This window comes from Littorina saxatilis, linkage group LG1 (assembly GCF_037325665.1).
Source record: "Littorina saxatilis isolate snail1 linkage group LG1, US_GU_Lsax_2.0, whole genome shotgun sequence".
In the NCBI taxonomy this organism is placed as follows: Eukaryota; Metazoa; Mollusca; class Gastropoda; order Littorinimorpha; family Littorinidae; genus Littorina; species Littorina saxatilis.
Window position 1 is genome coordinate 9,032,154 of NC_090245.1, and position 21,449 is coordinate 9,053,602.

Here is a 21,449-nt window from a genome sequence, read left to right on the forward strand (position 1 = left end):
CATTGCTTAACATTATTACTTTCTTTCTTTATTTGGTGTTTAACGTCGTTTTCAACCACGAAGGTTATATCGCGACGGGGAAAGGGGGGAGATGGGATAGAGCCACTTGTTAATTGTTTCTTTCTTTATTTGGTGTTTAATGTCGTTTTCAACCACGAAGGTTATATCGCGACGGGGGAAGGGGGGGGAGATGGGATAGAGCCACTTGTTAATTGTTTCTTTCTTTATTGGGTGTTTAACGTCGTTTTCAACCACGAAGGTTATATCGCGACGGGGAAAGGGGGGGGAGATGGGATAGAGCCACTTGTTAATTGTTTCTTTCTTTATTTGGTGTTTAACGTCGTTTTCAACCACGAAGGTTATATCGCGACGGGGAAAGGGGGGAGATGGGATAGAGCCACTTGTTAATTGTTTCTTTCTTTATTTGGTGTTTAACGTCGTTTTCAACCACCAAGGTTATATCACGACGGGGAAAGGGGGGAGATGGGATAGAGCCACTTGTTAATTGTTTCTTTCTTTATTTGGTGTTTAACGTCGTTTTCAACCACGAAGGTTATATCGCGACGGGGAAAGGGGGGGATAGAGCCACTTGTTAATTGTTTCTTTCTTTATTTGGTGTTTAACGTCATTTTCAACCACGAAGGCTATATCGCGACGGGGAAAGGGGGGAGATGGGATAGAGCCACTTGTTAATTGCTTAACATTATGACTCTCGTTAAATAAAGAATTGTCATTGTCATTGTCATCTCTATAAAATAGCTACTTTGTGACACACATTTTTAACCAGTCCCTTTTTATTAAGTCTATCAGTCTCGTTTGCTCTTTTCTTTGCGAACAATCTGTATCAAATGTCCACATAACCTGCAAGAAAAATATACAAGCTGGGATAATCCAGATTCTTAGCTGTAATTTTTTTATTGACGTAAATGTACAATTCCGAACAACATATTTGACATCAATTACTTCTTTACATTACTATGGAACTGCAATATGTACACATGTATACATACAATCATGTAGACATTTAGTAATTAACAAAATGTATACAGAGAAGACCTGGAATTTCTAGCTCACATGCAGCCAATGTTACAAAAGCAGTCTGAATAAGTAAATATTCAAAGCATTTCTGCATTTACCAGATACAGGATATTTTCTTTTCACACACATACACACACACGAACACACACACACACATGCAAGCACAGACAGACAAACACACACATACACACACACACACCAAACAGAGGAAATATGCTCAGTGTCTTTTGCACACACTTTGGCAACAAAAACTATAGAAACTGACAATCCAAGTACTGTAGCATATATTGAACTGAAGATGTCACCAACATCAGAGAACAGATCACCTTAGCAACAGTAAAGATGTTCCATGGTCACACAGCGACACAAGCTTCACATCCAAAGCATCACTCTGAGATACTGTTGACAACTGTATTCAAAAAGTCACTGTTCAGCATCATTCTTCTGGGCTGTTACTTTGCCTATGCCTTGTATGGGTCAGCATGCAAAAATTACTTAGCGATAGAACACGCCTTCACATGACTCAGAGATTCCATCTATGGCCATGTCGATCTCTAAAACGGCAATCCTGAGAATCAGTTGTGTCTTGTTTTTTTCTGACACAAACGTCACCAGCCAGTGTCAGGATTCTAACTCCAACAGCCTTGTACTGGTGGGCTTGGAAAATTTTTGTTCTTCACTAAAGCACAGCCTTGTAAAGCTTGATCACTACACACAAACAGTTTGAGAGAGTTGCATGCAGCACAGCACTTACAGCCACAAATCATTTCAACATAATGACCAATGCATGTGTAACAGAGTGCCCGAAGCACAGCAATCACCTTTGGAGGCAAAGCTATTCAAACAGGATTGAGATTTTAGATCTAATTTTTTTGCCCTACAAAAACTGCTATGGGTACGCAAAGGTTCCCAAGACCTTACAAGGAGACAGCAGCCGCCTGACCCTGACCCTATCAGTCACAAACAGAACTCTAGGTGTCAGCGACGTAGAAGAAACGTCGAGCTATAAATAGCTTGCATTCTTCGCTGGCAGACAACTGCAGAGTCCGCTGTGAAGGGTGACGCAGTAGTCTCCCCGTCACACATGTCCATGCAAGCGTCAGAAAGCTGACCTCGTCCAACAAAGCTTGAATAGTACACAGTTGGAGACGAAAAATGTGCGCGCAAAAAACACACAGCCGCATACACCAATCATGTGAACATCATGATGCTGATTGACCACTGCATGACAATGTAAGCGTCAGAAAGCCGACGTCGTTCAACGAAAATTGAACAGTACACAGTTGGAGATAGAAAGGTCGCGCAAAAAAAAACCCACAGCCGCGTACACCAATCATCTGAACATCATGACACTGGGCGACTGGTACATGACCATGTAGGCGTCACACAGCAGACGTCTCATGTGCTCTGGCAGTTGGCGGTCATCATCCATGTTGTTGATGTGCTCAAAGTTGCTCTCGGACAGCCAGTGGGTCAGCTCCGGCACGTGCTGCACCTCGGGGATGTTGTAACCTCCCTGCTCGCCTGTAACGCACCGATCAATTGATTAATCAATCAATCAGCCATGTATAAATAAATACATAGATTCAATCACCCAGTAATCAATTAATTATATAAATATAATCGATACTAGTTAAAGCCCGATCTCCTCCACAAAACTTTCCCTACTGTGGTTCCACAGCCTTTATCAGCTAAGCTGTCATCACAAGACCAGGTGCTAGCGGTGGTTTGTTCAGTGGAGTCAATTAGGCGTTTATAGTAGTGCCAAGACTGTTTGTTTATCTAGCGCGCCCATGCTATCGCCGACTTCTGACAGCTCCTGCATCGTAAATCTCCTTGTCCCAGGGTACACGCTAGCCTACAGGAGCTGTCAGAAGTCGGCGATAGCATGGGCGCGCTAGATAAACAAACAGTCTTGGCACTACTATAAACGCCTAATTGACTCCGCTGAACAAACCACCGCTAGCACGAGGTCTTGTGTTGACATCTCAGCTGATAAAGGCTGTGGAACCGCAGTAGGGAAAGTTTTGTAGAGGAGGTCGGGCTTTAAGGTTGTATCTATGTGCATCGCCAACATGTGTTCAATGAACAGATTTTCGGTGTTCAACAGAGTTTAACACCAATAATCTGACCAATCACAGAATCTGTTACATTCTAAACCAAGCTTGATTGAATTACAATACAAAATAAACAACCAAACAAATAAATGTATGCCCAATTAACCAAACAAATGGCCAAAGAACAAAGCTGCTACAGGTATGAGACAAATTATTGATAAACAAAGGAGAAAACCACAGCAAAAACCTGACAGACTGCATTTGGATTACAGGGTCCCCACTGGTTTTTAGAAACAAAATTCCATGACTTTTCCATGACTTTCCATGAGCCTCAATAACATTTTCCATGACTAGATCCACAGGTCGCCATTTCCGAACACGCAAACTTTTTACGTCTTGTCACTGCCAGTTTTGACACTGGCTTGCTTTGCACTGAATTTGAGTCAGTTTCTACGCAGTGTCTCTTCGACAAGCAAGTCAAGCATTTGCTACGCAGTCAGATTATCGGTAATGTTTGCTGGTCCTGTCATTTCAAAGGTTAATTTTTTTTTCTTTCTTATTTTTGTTAAATTCCATGACTTTCCATGACTTGAATTGGAATTCCATGACTTTCCAGGCCTGGAAAATTAAAAATCAAATTCCATGACTTTCCAGGTTTTCCATGACCTGTAGGAACCCTGTTGGAACCAATCTCCAAGAACAATGATGAGATAAACACATGCACACACTAAAATGAACAGTCAAATAAGGCTTACAGGAAATACACACACACGAATGCACGCACACACACACAAACAAACTCACACACACACACACACACACACACTCTCTTTTCAACCTACCCATGCGATCAGCCATGGAGTCAAAGAAGACCCAAGGTGCATCTTTGCCCATTCCGCACTTGACGAATGACACGTAATGACTGGTTTGGATGCAGACGACAGCGAAAAGTTCCATCTTTTCTCGCGGAAGCACCACATCCGCCGGGCCAGCCAGCTCACCGTTCTGTCGGCCGCAAAATGCCGCCTCCTCTTGCATCTTGGCGTAGCGGGGAAGGAACTCTTTGGGCACCAGCAGTGCTTGTGGGTTGTGTCCCTGTCGCTTCTTGTGTTGGTGAGACTGTGTGTGTTGGAAAATGTCAAAGTATTAAATGTTTTTAATTCATTTTCAGGATGCGTGAAAATTGTTTCCAAATAAATGCAGGCAAAGCCAAATGCACACAGAGTACACACACACACACACACTCAAACACAGACATGCAAAGATCAATAACACACGCCACTCATACACACACCAAAGCACACAGATACTTAGAGAACTCAGACAGACAGAAAGTCACACACACCCACATTCAGTGATTCACACCATCAAAATCACCACCACCATCATAAAAACACATAATAACTTAACAGACCTGTTTACCCTAAACCAGAGGCAAGAGTACTTTCCCAAAAAGTTGAGTGTATTTTTCAAAAAGTTGGTGTACTTTGCAAGCAAAGCCATATGGGCTAGGGAAAATGTACATGTGAGTGCAAACGTGTTTGTGTAAGAATAGCATGTCTTGTGAATACCTTCAGAATTTAACTCCTTCCAATACAACAGGGATAAAACAATTTTATTTACCTGTCAGTTTATAGCATTATAACCAGTGTCTTCCAAACAGATTGATAATGAAAAGATGAAGTTCGTGAAATAACATCTGAGGTTGACAGTGGCAAGTTCATTTTTACAATCATCTCAGAAAAAATTGCTTCAGCACGGACTACAGCCTTTTCTTCTGGCAGGATTTGCTTTGCGGGAATGAACTTCATAATTCCTAGGCAGCTTTCAGCGGATTTCTTTGCAGCAACCTTGTCCAGGTGAGTTTTGGAAATGCTGTGTCGTTCGATGTCATATTTCCCAGCATGGGCAACGGAGAAATCTGATTTACAATACTTGCAGTGTGCATGACTTTTTCCCAAAGTAGACTCCACAATTCCTGGCTCTTTCTTATATTTCTCCAAGAAAATCTGCTGCTTCTGCTGTTTAGACTTGGTACAGTCATCCGAAACTGACACATTTTACCGCTTCATTTTGCCACGATTGTTCAGACGATCGCACGTGCCAACAACTGAACAAGGTTTCCACAGCTGAAGACTCGCTGTCATGGTTATCTCCCTTCGACCGAAACCGGTATCAGTTGTACCATCCCGTAATCAGCACACCAACACCGGAAAACGTATTCTAGACTTTTTCTTATGCGTATTTTGTGCGTGTGTCGCGTATTTGCGTACCGATAATAATTTGGCGTACAAAATACGCCCAAATCGTACTGGTAAACAGGTCTGTAACTACCAATTTACACACACACACACAAATCATGACAAGCAGTAAAGTCATAATTTCAATTAAATCCATGTAAATTATGCTCTTAATTGAAACAGACTGTTATAGATGATTTTGGGGAATAACTCCCCCTGGTTTGTATGAGTTGTGGAAGAGTGACCTTTGACAGCGCCAGATATTTTCGGAGTTCGTCTATTAAGCGTCAAATTCAGTTACAAACACAGAATCAACCACACAGACAATCCCAAGCACACCCTTTCCTCATACAGGTACATACCATCTTGATGCACTGCTCGCAAAAGGCTGTGGTGTTGAGTCCCTGGCCGTGTTGCGAGTAGCAGTCTTTACATTCAAACGTGGCCAGACCTCCACACACAATGCACTCCCGAATACCTGTGAGATAAATATTTTATGATTTTGACATTGTGCACATACTCTTGCGTCTATCAAATTATGTGATATACACCTTAGTTTGTTTTCATCAAGGATAGCACAAGCAGAATACTCATAAGATCTGCATTTATATAGATTGTGAAATAGAGAGAGCTACAGGAGAGAGGAGGAGGACGAGAGTGAGTGAGTGAGTGAGTGAGTGTGTATGTGTGTGTGTGTGTGTGTGTGTGTGTGAGTGTGTGTGTGTGTGAGTGTGTGTGTGTGTGTGTGTGTGAGTGTGTGTGTGTGTGAGTGTGAGTGAGTGTGTGTGTGTGTGTGTGTGTGTGTGTGAGAGTGTGTGTGTGTGTGTATGCGTGTGTGTGTGTTTGTGTGTGTGTTTGTGTGCGTGCGTGCGTGCGTGTGTGTGTGTGTGTGCGTGTGCACACACTAATGCTTGTGAGAAAGTAGGAGAGAACAAGTACAACAATTCAGTACAGTGGAACTCCCTTTTAAGACCCCCCAATTTAAGACTTCCTCCCTTTTAAGACCTTGCTTTCTCAGATATTCTCTTCATAGCCTCTGTAAATTTACCTCCATTTTAAGACTCCCTCTCTTTCAAGACCAGTATTTCTCAGACTTTTAAAGTTCGTAAAAGGGAGGTTCCACAGCATAAACAATGAGACAGCAAAACGTAGGAGGTAAATCATCCACATTCACAGACAGAGAGCAAGATAAGTCACTGAATATTGACAGAATGATACATACCTGTTTCTAAAATATCAGTGATGTCAAGCTCTAGACTGGGAATAATACGACGATACATTTTGTACTCTTTGCCAAACCTCGGCATCTGCAGAATCAGACACGAGGGAACCTGGAAAATAAAGACGTCAGCACCTATGAGTTTACACAGCATTAGTTTAAGTGAACCGGCAACCTGTAAATCTAAACTTCCCCCAAAATGTTTTTCCTGGATTGTCGCTTTATATGTCTTCTCTATAATGTTTGATGCCATATCTCATGTCTTACCACAGATAAAAAGCTTTCGCCGTTGTGTATTTGGCAGTAAACACAATAATTTATAAGAAACGAAGGGACGTAAGCGCTCTAAATATGGCCAACATGTGCAACAGGAGTAAACGAGAGTTGTGCGGAACTAATTTGCTGGCACCTAGCAGAGTCCCAAGCAGTGAAATGAATAAGCGATTTTCATCCTCTGCATAAATACTGCTGACTGTACTACTGCCAGTAGCTTTTTCCTAATTCTTTGGTAAGAAACGCAATAATGACTATACATTATACAAATCGGCGGTTGTGGTTGCAGCTTCCTTCCAAGCCTTTGTAAATAAGAACACTAACACAATAAGACAATGTCAAAGAAATTGTCACCCAAAAATGAAAATAAAATCATTGTCAGATTTCTAAAATGGCAATCCTGAGAATCAGTTGCATAGCTGCCAACTTTCTGACAATGAAATTCCTGTGGGGGTCCGGGGGCCGAGGTAGTCCCCTGGTGGGGTCCACGGGCGATGCCCCTGGTGGGGGTCAGGGGGCAACGGCCCCTGAAGCTGAAGATGTTTTGTAAATGAAGGTGCCAAAATTGCTTTTTTTCTGGTATATTATGATCAAAATTGACATTCATTTAACAAATGAAATAACACAGAGACGTGATCTTTGGCGTCTGTTTCACAGCAGTAGCAGTCGACTGCTTCACATTGCCGCAATGCTTGGCGGAGGCAGCATGGAGCTCGATGTCCTTTTTCCCACCATGTCCGATGCTGATGTCACATCGACAAGGTTTACAGAATGCGTAGTGTTCCCCCTTATCTGACTTGTCGATAAAGTCATAGTTCGCCTTGTACTGTGGTAAAAACCTCACTTTAGCCTTTGTTTTTTTGTCTTTTGGTGTTGTTTTTGGCGGCATGTTGGAAGGCAAAACCGGAAAGATCGAGGCACAACTTATTTTCCGCACATGCGCACACCAACGTGGCTGGTCTCGGTTAACCAGAGCGTCTTTTCACCGGTTTGTTCCCCCAAAAAGAGGCTGCTTACACAAAGTATTTTAGAAATTTCGATTTTCGGGAAAATCGAACACATTTCGTGATTTCGTGACAGATTTAAAAAATCGGGAGATTCCCGAAAAATTCGGGAGGGTTGGCAGCTATGCAGTTGTGTCTTGTTCTTCTCTGCCACAAGTGATACAAAAGTATTTTACACACTCAGTTGTAGCATTACACACAGACATCCTGAACTCAGGTCAAAATGACCTGTCAAGGAAACCGATTTTTTTTACATATTTAGAGCTTTTTGTAATGTATTATTGATATAAGCAGATTCGCGATCGTCGATAATGAATTTTCATGGTGTTTTGTCATTTTTAAATTACAAAGGAATTGATATGTAAGACAGTTTCAAGTGAGCTATTTTTCGCGGCTGTATTTACTGTGCAAACAACTCTAAATATGGCAAAAGTGTCACGTGATAATCAACTGTTTGGTTTCGGCATTCACTGGAGCAGACGATTTTTTCTGTAACTAGTAGACAGTGATGAAACCATATATATATTACGGTCTCCTTCCGGCAGCAGTCCCAACATTTCGACTTGTTTTGACCTTAGAACGATGTCTTTATCATAACTGTGAAGAACAGAACGGAGATCACTGTCGAAGTCGGCCAATCTGCAATCATTTTCATCTCGCGAACACTGATCTCAAATTTAGATCAGTGCTCGCGAAAACCATATGGGAGATAACTCTGTATTTTTGTTTTGATAGATTCGCGTAGGACTGTAGCGTCCGGTCAGGGAGAGAATGAGCCGAACTCATTTTGACCTGAGTTCAGGATGTACACACAGACAGACTAACTGACCGGCCAACATACAGACAGACAGAGAGAGAGACACACACAAACACACACAAAATAAATCATTCTCACCTCCTTTAACTTCACATTTCCCTGCAGAAAAGACAGTTCTACCAGGACTTGTGTTGTGGGTAGCAACAGTTTCTCGTCTTTTTCAATAAACAATTGGTAAAAGTAGGTATGCTCTCCGGAACTGTAAATAAAAAAGAACACTTAATGACCTCCCTTCATATGCAAACACTGGAATACCCCTTCTAAAACATGGAAAAGTTGAGACTTGAGTCTTATAACTAAAAGGGAGGGAGTCTCAAAATGGGAGTATATTTACAGATGTTATTAAACAGAAAATCGGGAGGGCGGGGATGTAGCTCAGTCGGTAGCGCGCTGGATTTGTATCCAGTTGGCCGCTGTCAGCGTGAGTTCGTCCCCACGTTCGGCGAGAGATTTATTTCTCAGAGTCAACTTTGTGTGCAGACTCTCCTCGGTGTCCGAACACCCCCGTGTGTACACGCAAGCACAAGACCAAGTGCGCACGAAAAAGATCCTGTAATCCATGTCAGAGTTCGGTGGGTTATAGAAACACGAAAATACCCAGCATGCTTCCTCCGAAAGCGGCGTATGGCTGCCTAAATGGCGGGGTAAAAAACGGTCATACACGTAAAATTCCACTCGCGCAAAAAAACCTTCAGCCCACAAACGCAGAAGAAGAAGAAGAAAATCGGGAAAAATGGAGGTAATGCTTAAAGCAGGATTTCAATGTATTAATTTTCTAACAAACCCACAAATGAAAACCTCCACCCACATCATTCCCCAACTTCAAATGACTTTTATCCTTTTACACAAGACTGTCTGCATCTTAATAAAATCAAAGTCACCTTACCTGAGATGCAACAGGGGGTCTGCTTTCATTATCTCTGAAAGAAGTGCACTAAGAAATTCTTCTGGATCTGTAACAGAACGCAACGAGCAAACAATGAATAGATCATATGTCAACATGCAAATAAATAGTTAAACAAATAAATGAATGAATAAGCAAATAAACAAATGAATGAACAAATAACTACATACGAATAAACAAATGAATAAATAAATACATTAAAAATAAATCAATAAGTAACTAAATAAAAAAAACATTGAAAAAGAATTCTGTACTAAATAAAAATATTTCTACATAAATAACACATGGTCTATTGTTTTTCATTCATCAAACTGACAAAAACAACAACAACAGCAGTACACAATCATTTGATCCTGTTTGCTCTTGCTGACAATGAGAAACGATAATCTTATTGATTTTATAATGAGAACTGCAACAGCTGTAATGCTCTTATAAAAGAGTATTTCACCACTGTGACCAAGCTAATTTGTGACCCTCCACCACGGTATGAGTCGCATGTCACCTTTGCATGATTTTCATAGTTTTACATTTTCCTACAGAGTTTTTTTTGCTCTATCCAGTGGTGAAAACCGTTTTAGAAAAGAGCGACAACTGTTTGAGTTATAAGCCTGTGACTATGGTGACCCTCACACTGTTACCAGACACTCTCCGGACTTATATCAAGCCTAGCGCAGAACCGCGCGAGGTGACATGCGACTCATTTTGTGGTGGAGGGTCACATTTCTATGCAGCTTATTTCTTATGCAAGCAAATTGTCTCTTCGAGTTCAGAACATTTCCCTACCTTTCTCTTCTCCCATCATGCCTGGTATCGTGCCTAGCTTGTCAAGCAGCTCTCGTAGCCTCAGCACTTTGTCTGCTCGCACATAGTTGTAGCTGAGAAACATAACCACATGTCAAACTCCGTGTCACTAAGAGAGAGAACTTCAGAGTGAGAAAGAGAGGTAGAGAGACAGGAGGGTGGAATGACACCAAAATACAGCCGGAGAGTGACACAGACACAGACACAGACACAGACACAGAGAGAGAGAGAGAGAGAGAGAGAGAGAGAGAGAGAGAGAGAGAGAGAGAGATAAAGAGACAAAGAGACAGAGAGAGAGAGAGAATGAGAAAGAGAAAGAGAGAGACAGAGAGAGAGAGAGAGTAAGAAAGAGAGAGAGAGAAAGAGAGAGAGAGAGAGAGAGAGAGAGAGAGAGAGAGAGAGAGAGAGACTGAGAGAGAGTCTGAGAGATACAAGATACAAGATACAGCAGTCCCTGCAATGTACGGCCCCCGGCGTGAGCGGACACCTGACATGTACGGACACATTTGCTCGGCACGGAGTGTTTTCCTTCTATATTTGCCCCCCCTTAAACGGACACCTGCAAAACGTGGACGCGGACACTCATTTTCGGTCCCAACAGCAGGTCATACCTCCAATGTACGGACAGACCATCGTCAAATTTTCACCACAACAAAATCGATAACAGAGCAGTCCGGCTCTTGGTACGAAGATCACAGCCGCAATGGCGTGATGACAGTCACTGATAACTTGAGTGCACATGTACCCATCAGGAGGTGGGGTAGTTTTGGTCAGGAGTGAAGAGTACATGCGAAGATGCCAACATGAAACTGCTCTTTATTCTTGTCTGTTGGACGTAAACAACAGAAACCACAGTCGATGAAGGTCCTGAGCGAAAGTGAGTGAAAAACCGGCCACAGTTTTCAGCATCGTGTGTCTGTGTGTAACCTCTTTCATTGACAAGATACTCTTGTTTCCCCTCAGCCTTGACCAGTGAGTCGGTTGCCTAATCTATGAACCCTTCAGTTGTCTTGCCTTGTCAAAAGTTACGACACAGTCAACTGGTTTTGCTCTGAGTGAACAGTGCAGCTGGCCTCAATTAGCTGACACCTCTCTGGCCACAGCCCCCAACAGTACATGGCTGGAGGGAGTGAGAGAGAGGAAGTGGGGGTGGAGGGGGGGGGGGGGGTGGAGGGTTAGCTGGCTAAACTCTGTGGGGTGTCCGGTGTCACTGCATGTCAGCAGGAAGAGCATTGTAGAGAAATAGAGAGGTGTACTCTTCCACAAAATTTCCAAGCATCAGTTGTCACGGCTTGGGGTAGGCATTAGTGAGGGAGAGTGGGAGCTGTGTTATGTACAGTGTATTTCCGACTGAAGAGTGAAAAGTCACTGCCATGCCACATGATCGGCATGCAGTCAATAAAGCAAGACAAGAAAAAAATAAATTACATGATTATGACATGCAGCTCTATCTGCTGCTATTTATTCAAACTGGTTTTCAAGCTTATTCTTGCAAAGCATCTGCACACGCTCCTCTGTACTGTGTTTGTGTGGCTGCTTTCGTATGTCAGCGCATGGTGAGTGTGTTCACTGCCTTGAGGATTTATTTTATCTCTTCTTTTCAACACTTTTCAAACAAATCCTTTTTACAAAACGTTTAAAGAACTATTAGGAGTTTATTGTTATTGTTTAGTAGCCACAAGAAGTGATTAGCATAGACTCAATCCTGTTGTTTGTGTGTCTCTGTGCGAGTCGAGTGTATGGCCCGGGGGAGGGGGTGGTGTGGTCACCCCTCCCGTGACCGGACACCTGCAATGTACGGACAGTTTTGCTAGGGCCCAAGGGTGTCCGTTCATGAGAGGGACTGCTGTACAAGAAATTTTATTGTCCTCATCAATACAAGGAAATTTGGCATGTGTGTGGCAAGACATAATACACTGATACATAGACATTTACAAAGCAACAACTGAAGTTCAATCAGCACACCCTTACGCACACATACCCACTACTTCAGACACACAGGCTACATGTGCCCCTCGGACGTACGCAACCCACAATTCACCCAGCCATACAACTCCACATGCACTTACTCATTCATGCAGCACTCTAGCGCCCGGCCATGCACAACTCACACACTGGAACCCTCGTACGGCTACATATGACACCCGCACAAACATTACAGCCTCAAACATCGTACTAGATCTACAACTAACAAGCATACATCCGCTATCAAACACCGAATACATCATCACACATTACATCATAACATATTGCATTATAACACACGCACAAGAGAGAGAGGCAGAGAGAGAGAGAGAGAGAGAGAGAGAGAGAGAGAGAGAGAGAGAGAGAGAGAGAGAGAGAGAGAGAGAGAGAGAGGCAGGCAGAGAGAGAGAGAGAGAGAGAGAGAGAGAGAGAGAGAGAGAGAGAGAGAGAGAGAGAGAGACAGAGAGAGAGAGAGAGAAGGACAGACTGTTAGCTTTCAATCAGCTGTGGTCATTACAGCAGAAGCACAAGCACGTAAAATCCATATAGACATATCCTCTATCAAACCCCAAAGAAAATAATCTATGTACAACACACTTGCACACACATATATATATCCACCATAACCATCATGCAACACCAAGACTAGCCTCCATCAACCTGAGTTACAAATGCCGTTCTTCCAAAGTCACGCTACCCAGCCTAACAAAACTTGCTCCTCACAAAACATTCCGCTCCACATAGCCAACGTACCTCCTCAATGGGTTAACGATGCCTTCCTTTAGCACCTTTTGCACCTGCCCAGGGGCGGAGCCAGACTCCTGGGGCTTGTTGAAGATAAAGTCAAAGACAGTGGTGAAGTAGAACATGGAGAAGAGCGTGGCGTCCAGGTAACACGAGTTATGGTGACCCTGGATACCCTTTTTTTTGCCGCATACGACCGTCAGTTCCTCAGGAGACGTGACCTCCGGCGGGCTTATGTCACCTGTGATGTCTGGCGTATCTAAAGTTCCAAATTCTGCAATATTCCAAAGACCACGTGTAGAGAATTGGCACTGCCCAAAACAGCAAATTAATTTTTTAATCGATTTCGTAAATTTTATTTTCATCATAATTTTCATATTTTTAATTTTCAGAGCTTGTTTTTAATCCGAATATAACATATTTATATGATTTTCCAATCAGAATATGATGAAGAATAAGATGACATTATTTTTGGATCGTTTTATAAAACAATAATTTTAATTACAATTTTCAGATTTTTAATTACCCAACTCATTTATTCATTCCTAAGCCTCCAAGCTGAAATGCAATACCAAAGTCCAGCCTTCGTCGAAGACTGCTTGAACAAATTTTCAAACAATGTTATTAAAAAATGAGGGTGTGACAGTGCCGCCTCAACTTGTACAAAAAGCCGGATATGACGTCATCAAAGACATTTATCGAAAAAATGAAAAAAAAGTCTGGGGATATCATTCCCAGAAACTCTCATGTACAGTTTCATGAAGATCCCACACAGACACACAGACACCACGACCCTCGTCTCGATTCCCCCTCTATGTTAAAACATTTAGTCAAAACTTGACTAAATGTAAAAATGGTCTATTAAACAACAAGAAGAACAACAAGTACTAAAAATGTGATGCACCTCCTCGCCAACCCAGCCAAAGACAAGACAAGTACAATGCAATCTACATCATGCTATCTGTTTGATATTACAGAGTACAAAACAAGTCTGTCTTTTCTCAAGTTCTAGCAAAGAAGGAAGGCCTACCTTCATGACTAGATCTGTCTTTAGATTCCGCTTGAAATCGTTTGTCTTTGCGACATTTGTTGAGAGGGACGAAGAGAGCCTTCCTTGGAGGACATGTGAAGAGACGCTCCCCACAGAATGTGCCATCTGTTCCTGCAGAAATTTCTTCTTCCTGCAGAAAAAATACAGAAAAGTATCAGAACTGAGCCAATGTGCAAATCACTTCAATTGAATCTCGCAAAAGGCTTGAGACATGCACACAATTTCATGAAACAATAAGTTGCAGTCGGAATATGACATTTTTCTCTCTTCAGAAATGTCTTTGTTTCTCCAATATTTGAGGGAGGCAGAAATGCGCACAAGTAAAAAAATAAATAAATAAATAAAAAGTAAGCAAACATACATAAGAGTAAGACCAAACAAACTGAAAAAAAGAACATGCTTTTTTTGCGTTTGATGTTTCTTTCATCTGGAACACGCACAAACATCCACACACACACCACACACACAGAGGCAATGCATGCACTCACCCATACATACACACACACACACACACACATGAACAAAAGCGCAAACACAAACACACACACACACACACACAACACATGAACAAAAGCGCAAAAGCGCACAAACACACAGACACACGACACACACACAACACACCATCACACTTACCATTTCCAGACCAGCAGTGACTTTATTCTGGCGCTGGTCTGTACTGCCCGCAGCACCAGGCTTATTCTGACGCACGTCCAGGTTGCCAATCCATCGAATAACGCCATAGCGTGGGGTTTTCCCAAACACTTCCACCATCGAGCCCACCACAAGGTCAGGGTCAGGGGTCACCGACAATGTCTGTGACCCTGTAGAGCTCTGCTTACTGTCTCGCGCGTTCCTCTCACATGATTCTGATCCAGGGAAGAAAAAGCAACAGAAATAAATAAAATGACGTTAAAACAAGACATAGGGAGAGAATTCATTTAGATTGACAAAGTTGATATATTGTATTAATAATGTGTTTGTTGTTGTTCTTTTCTTTTTAATTTGATGTCTGAAGATTGTATAAATACAAGCCAAACACAAAAATGAATTACGATAGAAGTGAAAGACAGGTGACTTTTTTTAATTTTTCTGTGTTTCCGAGCTTTCGCGATCGTTTTAGTTCTATGCGTACAATGGTCTTTTGGGATGCATCTGCACATGAGGGCGGTATGATTCCTTCGGCGTAGAGTCTGCACTGAATTGATTCAAAACCTGTATGCTGAATTCAAACATTACACACGCACAGGAATCCCTGATGAGGCTGAGGATTGGGAACAATCATTTGTGTATTTCTTCGTTTGTCAGCTCATTCATTTCTTTTTTTGTTGTTTTAATAGATGTCACATGGCAGAGACATTACCTTGGTACTTGCTCATGAGGTACATGGGGTTGACGCCACTCTCATCCACAGTATCCTTCATACCCATCTGCTGCAGGAAATCCACAGGTACCGCCTCTCCTTCTTCCACCTGCACAGGCTTCCCCACCCTGGAGACTGCCGTGGCGCCATCCCCAGACCCCGTTCGAATATCCGACGCCACATCCGACGAGTGAGTCGGCCGTGACCCTGACCTCTGCTGCAGTGACGAGTGAGTGGTTACCTCTTTTGGGTAGGATTGGGGGGGCTGTGTCGGTTGGCTGACGGTGGAGGTGGGGGCGGAGCCGGATTGTTTGCACTGCCGGAAAATCTGTTCTTGTTGCCGGACGCACTCTGGATCCAGTTCTGCTGCGTCTGGGTTGTATTCCAGGTCTGGCGTGCGAGGCTCCGCGACAATAACACCTGCAAAGAAATTATGGTTATTGTTGAGTTTTACTTTTAGTTTCTTGACTACTGCAACAGGCATAATAAACGGGGGCGGGGATGTAGCTCAGTCGGTAGCGCGCTGGATTTGTATCCAGTTGGCCGCTGTCAGCGTGAGTTCGTCCCCACGTTCGGCGAGAGATTTATTTCTCAGAGTCAACTTTGTGTGCAGACTCTCCTCGGTGTCCAAACACCCCCGTGTGTACACGCAAGCACAAGACCAAGTGCGCACGAAAAAGATCCTGTAATCCATGTCAGAGTTCGGTGGGTTATAGAAACACGAAAATACCCAGCATGCTTCCTCCGAAAACGGCGTATGGCTGCCTAAATGGCGGGGTAAAAACGGTCATACATGTAAAATTCCACTCATGCAAACCACGAGTGCACGTGGGAGTTTCAGCCCACGAATGCAGAAGAAGAAGATAATAAACAAAGACTCTGATTACTTAACGCTTTCTCCAGCTGGTTAATAACAGGCATGTTTGTTTTTTCCAGATACGAGATTAGATCAAAACTATTTTCATTGAATGAAAGTGAAAAGCAAAAGCAAAAGCAGTTAGTTTAATCTTTTTTACATTTAGTCAAGTTTTGACTGAATGTTTTAACATAGAGGGGGGAATCGAGATGAGGGTCGTGGTGTATGTGTGTGTGTGTGTGTGTGTGTGTGTGTGTGTGTAGAGCGATTCAGAGTAAACTACTGGACCGATCTTTATGAAATTTTTCATGAGAGTTCCTGGGTATGATATCCCCAGACGTATTTTTCATTTTTTCGATAAATGTCTCTGATGACGTCATATCCGGCATTTTGTACAAGTTGAGGCGGCACTGTCACACCCTCATTTTTCAATCAAATTGATTGAAATTTTGGCCAAGCAATCTTTGACGAAGGCTGGACTTTGGTATTGCATTTCAGCTTGGAGGTTTAAAAATTAATTAATGACTTTGGTCATTAAAAATCTGAAAATTGTAATTAAAATTATATTTTTATAAAACGATCCAAAATTACGTTTATTGTATTCTTCATCATTTTCTGATTCCAAAAACATATAAATATGTTATATTCGGATTAAAAACAAGCTCTGAAAATTTAAAATATAAAAAGTATGATTAAAATTAAATTTCCGAAATCGATTTAAAAACAATTTCATCTTATTCCTTGTCCGTTCCTGATTCCAAAAACATATAGATATGATATGTTTGGATTAAAAACACGTTCAGAGAGTTAAAAAGAATAGAGATATAGAAAAGCGTGCTATCCTCCTCAGCGCAACCGCTACCCCGCTTTTCTGGATTGTTAATTTCACTGCCTTTGCCACGAGCGTTCAGTTTCATTCTGTGAGTTCGACTGAGCTTGACTAAATGTTGTATTTTCGCCTTACGCGACTTGTTTGGGTCTGTGCTGCTTTTGCTTTCTGTTTTCCTTTGTACTTGCTTGTAACTTGTAAGTCCTGAAGAAGCCTGCATAGGCTAAAATGTGACTTATTTTTGTGTGTGGTGTCCTTGTCTTGGTGAGTAGAGAATTCTTTTGTTTTTCAAATGCATGATAATTACATTTTCAATCAATAATATCTTCCTTTCTGCATCTTCACCTACTTACCGTCCTGTGAATCCACTCTGATGAGGCCCATGAGCGGCACCAAGGACGCGTGGCCATGCTTGGTGTAGAACAGTCTTGTGTCTCTGTATTTGCCTGTGCCTGTGCCGATCTGGTTATCCTGAAAATACATACATGAATGAGTTTTAGCTGATTTTTCTCACTTAAAAAAATGAAGAAAGAAGTAGTAAAAAACTTCAAATTCCTGTCAGGTTACAGCAGTCATGCAAATCCTTAGAAAAAAAAGAAGGAACATATGCAATCAAACCCTTCACCCTCCCCCCTAAAGAAACACATGTTAACTAAAATGAACAAAACAACACATAAAAAAAAACTAAACTAAACAAGAAAACAGCAGTAAAGAATAACAAAACTAAACAAAATACAACATACACCACACAATACTAATAATTAATTATTGATGCACATTGCCATACAATTCACATAAAACACAGTCAACAGTGCATTTATCATCTTCACACTTACAAATTCAACACCAACTGTTTTCTCTCCCGATTCATCATCGGGCAAACTCCCGATCCATCGCACGGTACCGTACTCATTCCCGTTGTCGCTCGGCCACATCACACGGTCACCGATGCGCAACACATCATTGCCCCCTGGAGTGGACATCTCGGGGACAGCGGACGACGCTTGACCCGCTCGAGCGCGATCACTCCTCTGCCAGCTCTCTCTTCCCTTCCTTATCTTGTGCAGCGGACAGAAGACGGCACTGTGAGGGGGTGCTGTGAAGTAGCGATGCTTCTGGAACACGCCATCGCAGGTTCCCTCTCCGTTGTTTTCCTGTGCAAGTGAAAACAATGTCATGTCAAGAAAAAAACAAGATTAAGAATGGTATTGGTTAGTTAATGGGGTGTTTAATTGACAAAACATAACATTTACTGATTTAGTGATCAATATATCAAATATATACTAACATCCAAAAAAGACATTACTTTGTTAACAAACACCAGTGTATGGTCGTTATTGACTGTTTTGACTGTACGTGAAACTCAAATGTATAAAAATTAGGGGCACCCATTGAAAACAGATGTCCAAAAGCAGAGCAGATAGGACTAGGAGTGTTTATTGTGTATAATTTATATAGAAAGAACTTCCAGCTTAGTGTTATGATCCTTTGTTATGAAGTTGATCATGGCTGTCAGTATCACCAATACCGTTATTACTATTAGTCATGCATAGTATTAGTACTATTACTTTTGTTAGTCTATATGACTATTGCAGGGTTTAACCTGGGAGAAAAAGGCAATGGGACATTTGTCCCCCTCAACTAAATTTCGATGGGACATAGTCGAAGGCAAGAAGCGCCAAAGAGGCTTGTATGTGTTTTGACCAAAGATGAAAAATAGTGCAATATGGTGCCATCTGAGAATTAGCCGCTATATCGTGTTATCTCTGTATGTGTGTGTGTAATCTGATGTAAAGTGTACATTTGTTGGCGCAGTGGAACGTAATCTCAATGCGCCCTTTGACGCACTGACGCAAATTGTGATGGGACATTTTCAGATTTAATGCGCCAATGGCGCACTAGTAAATGAAACCCTGCTATTGATGATGAGTAAAGAGTATGAGTGTGAAAAAATGTAAACAGTATTAGAATTTGGGAAATGCTGTCATTGCTATTTCAGTTTCTCAAACACGTCACATGAACACATGCAGCTATCGGGAGGACGTCAGCCAGGCGTCAGCCAAAATTAACTTCAAACTGAATGTTTCTCTGCCAATTTCAAGTGGTACAATTATCTTGAGGGAGAAAAGCATGTCAAGATCTTTGTGATTTGTGATTTGTGATGTAATTCGATCGATTTTACCCCAAATTGGATTTATTCGAAAACGCACCAAGCTGTTACGTCCCTTGAATAAGAAAAGGAATATTTTGCGTTGAAGCTAATTTGAAAGTCAAAATACCATTTCTCATCACTAATCTAGGGGGGAAATACATGGTCCAAAGTTCGATCAGCAGCACCTTGGAGGGGAGGGTATTAAGTTTGTGTGAAATAAACAAAGCCGGCTGACGTTCTCCCTTTAGCTGCATGTCAAATGAACTTCCTGTCTGACTGTTTACATTGGAATTGTGAAACACTGCACATATTGTGCATGCCTCTTCAGACAGTATCTGTCTCGCTAGGGGGGAAACATGGTCAAACTATCACACTCACCGTTAACTCAACACCAAAATAAAGCCCTGGAAGATCCGGTAGAGGTCCTCGGTATCTTAGTCTACCAGGAAGTTCGCTCTGGTGACCCTTTATTTTGACAAAAACAGTATCCCCAGTCCGAAGAGTGGAACCTTCCAGGAGCCAATCCTTATTCTTGTACACTTCCAGGCGTTCCACGCAAGTTGGTATCGGTCTAAGCAAGTCCGATTCTGCGCCTTTTAGTTTCTCTACCTCCTGTTTGTTACACTGAACTTCAACAATGTCCGCTGTGTCGATGCTTTCGAAAGATCCTGTATTTTTCTCTGCAGCGTCATTCGGCGAAGGGCTCGGTCTCAAGAGTGTGCCTGCCAAAAGCTCGATTCGATTGGCGTTCGTTCGGATGTTTATTCCTCTCTTGTCTTTCTTCTTCTTGCCGTTTTTGGTCTGTAAAAGTATATACACTTCTGTCATCCTTTCAGAGGTTAAATAAGAGGAAAACGAAAATGAGACACCTCATGCAACGAACAAAATTCCAAGACTCTAAAATTAGGTTATCGTCGCCATTTTTAGATCACACGCTTCCGGGTTACGGCCGAGGGGCGTTAACTCGCAGTGATTTTGTTTTCAAAGCATAATGACAACACTGTTTCACACGTTTACTTGCGCGCGCGCTCTTTCTCTCTCTCTCTCTCTCTCTCTCTCTCTCTCTCTCTCTCTCCTGCCCTACACGCACGCACACACTGTAATAACGATTTCTGTTAACTGAACGCGACTGAGAGCTGAGCACTGACAAATATTGAAATATAGACATCGGCCCGGGAATACGTTTTCACATACTGGTGTGTTGGAATCATAATAATATGTAAACTCGTTTTTGGTAAGGCTGACTTCAGGAAGAAAACAGCATGAAGTTTTTATTATGCCGAGTGTCTCCGACTAAGCACAGGCGCCAACTCGTCTGACTGAATCACTAAAGTTGGTGTCGTTTTTAACATTATCGCACGTACCATTTCCAGTCTATGCATTATGGATTGGATTGGATTGGATTGGATAAGATTTACAGTCCAGTGAGGTTACCCTCATGGAAATTCGGGCTGCTTTCTCCCCGGGGAAAGCGAGCTGCCATACATACGGCGCTACCCATATTTTTATTTTTTTTCCTGCATGCGTGTATTCATGTTTCCTGAGACTTAATGCCGTGTGAGATGGAATTTTTTTACTTCATTCCAAGTCCCACGGGTATTTGATGGACATTTTTATCTATGCCTATACAATTTTGCCAGGAAAGACCCTTTTGTCAATCGTGGGATCTTTAACGTGCACACCCCAATGTAGTGTACACGAAAGGACCTCGGTTTTTCGTCTCATCCGAAAGACTAGCACTTGAACCCACCACCTAGGTTAGGAAAGGGGGGAGAAAATTGCGGCAATTATGTTACTGTATTACTGAAAATCAAGAAGCCTTTACTCATTGCTTGCAGAGCACCGTCCACGGTTATGGAAACTGAAGCTTCTATAGTAGTATAGTATTTTTATTTTGATATGCGGCCATACATGCGCCTGTGGTTAAATCAGCTGAGAGACCTTCGGAGCACACAGGTGCCAGCTGGGAGTTGTGTGCACACGGGTCAAGGTTATAGTGATTGACAAATGCACCAAGAATAAGAAACGTCAAACTGAGTTTATAGTTTCAACTTGTACGGCCAGTGCACATGTTAATAATTATATGGAGCTTGCGAAGCGAGCACAGTAACTTTCACTCCGGGTATACGCTTTCACATT

The 21,449-nt window shown here is 42.2% G+C and overlaps 1 protein-coding gene across 1 annotated transcript; it reads right to left on the reverse strand.

Moving 5' to 3' along the window:
- Positions 1-1,216: 1,216 nt before the first annotated feature.
- On the reverse strand, positions 1,217-20,238 carry LOC138960910 (ubiquitin carboxyl-terminal hydrolase CYLD-like). Its single transcript, XM_070332547.1, has 14 exons — positions 19,689-20,238; positions 17,995-18,312; positions 17,512-17,629; positions 15,474-15,893; positions 14,747-14,979; positions 14,093-14,243; positions 13,072-13,336; positions 10,336-10,427; positions 9,535-9,601; positions 8,727-8,847; positions 6,558-6,666; positions 5,698-5,813; positions 3,938-4,214; positions 1,217-2,562 (listed from the first exon to the last, which is right to left on the reverse strand). Exons 1-14 carry the CDS (start codon positions 20,136-20,138, stop codon positions 2,372-2,374), a joined length of 2,928 nt encoding a protein of 975 aa, XP_070188648.1. The 5' UTR covers positions 20,139-20,238; the 3' UTR covers positions 1,217-2,371.
- Between the last annotated feature and the right edge of the window lie 1,211 nt (positions 20,239-21,449).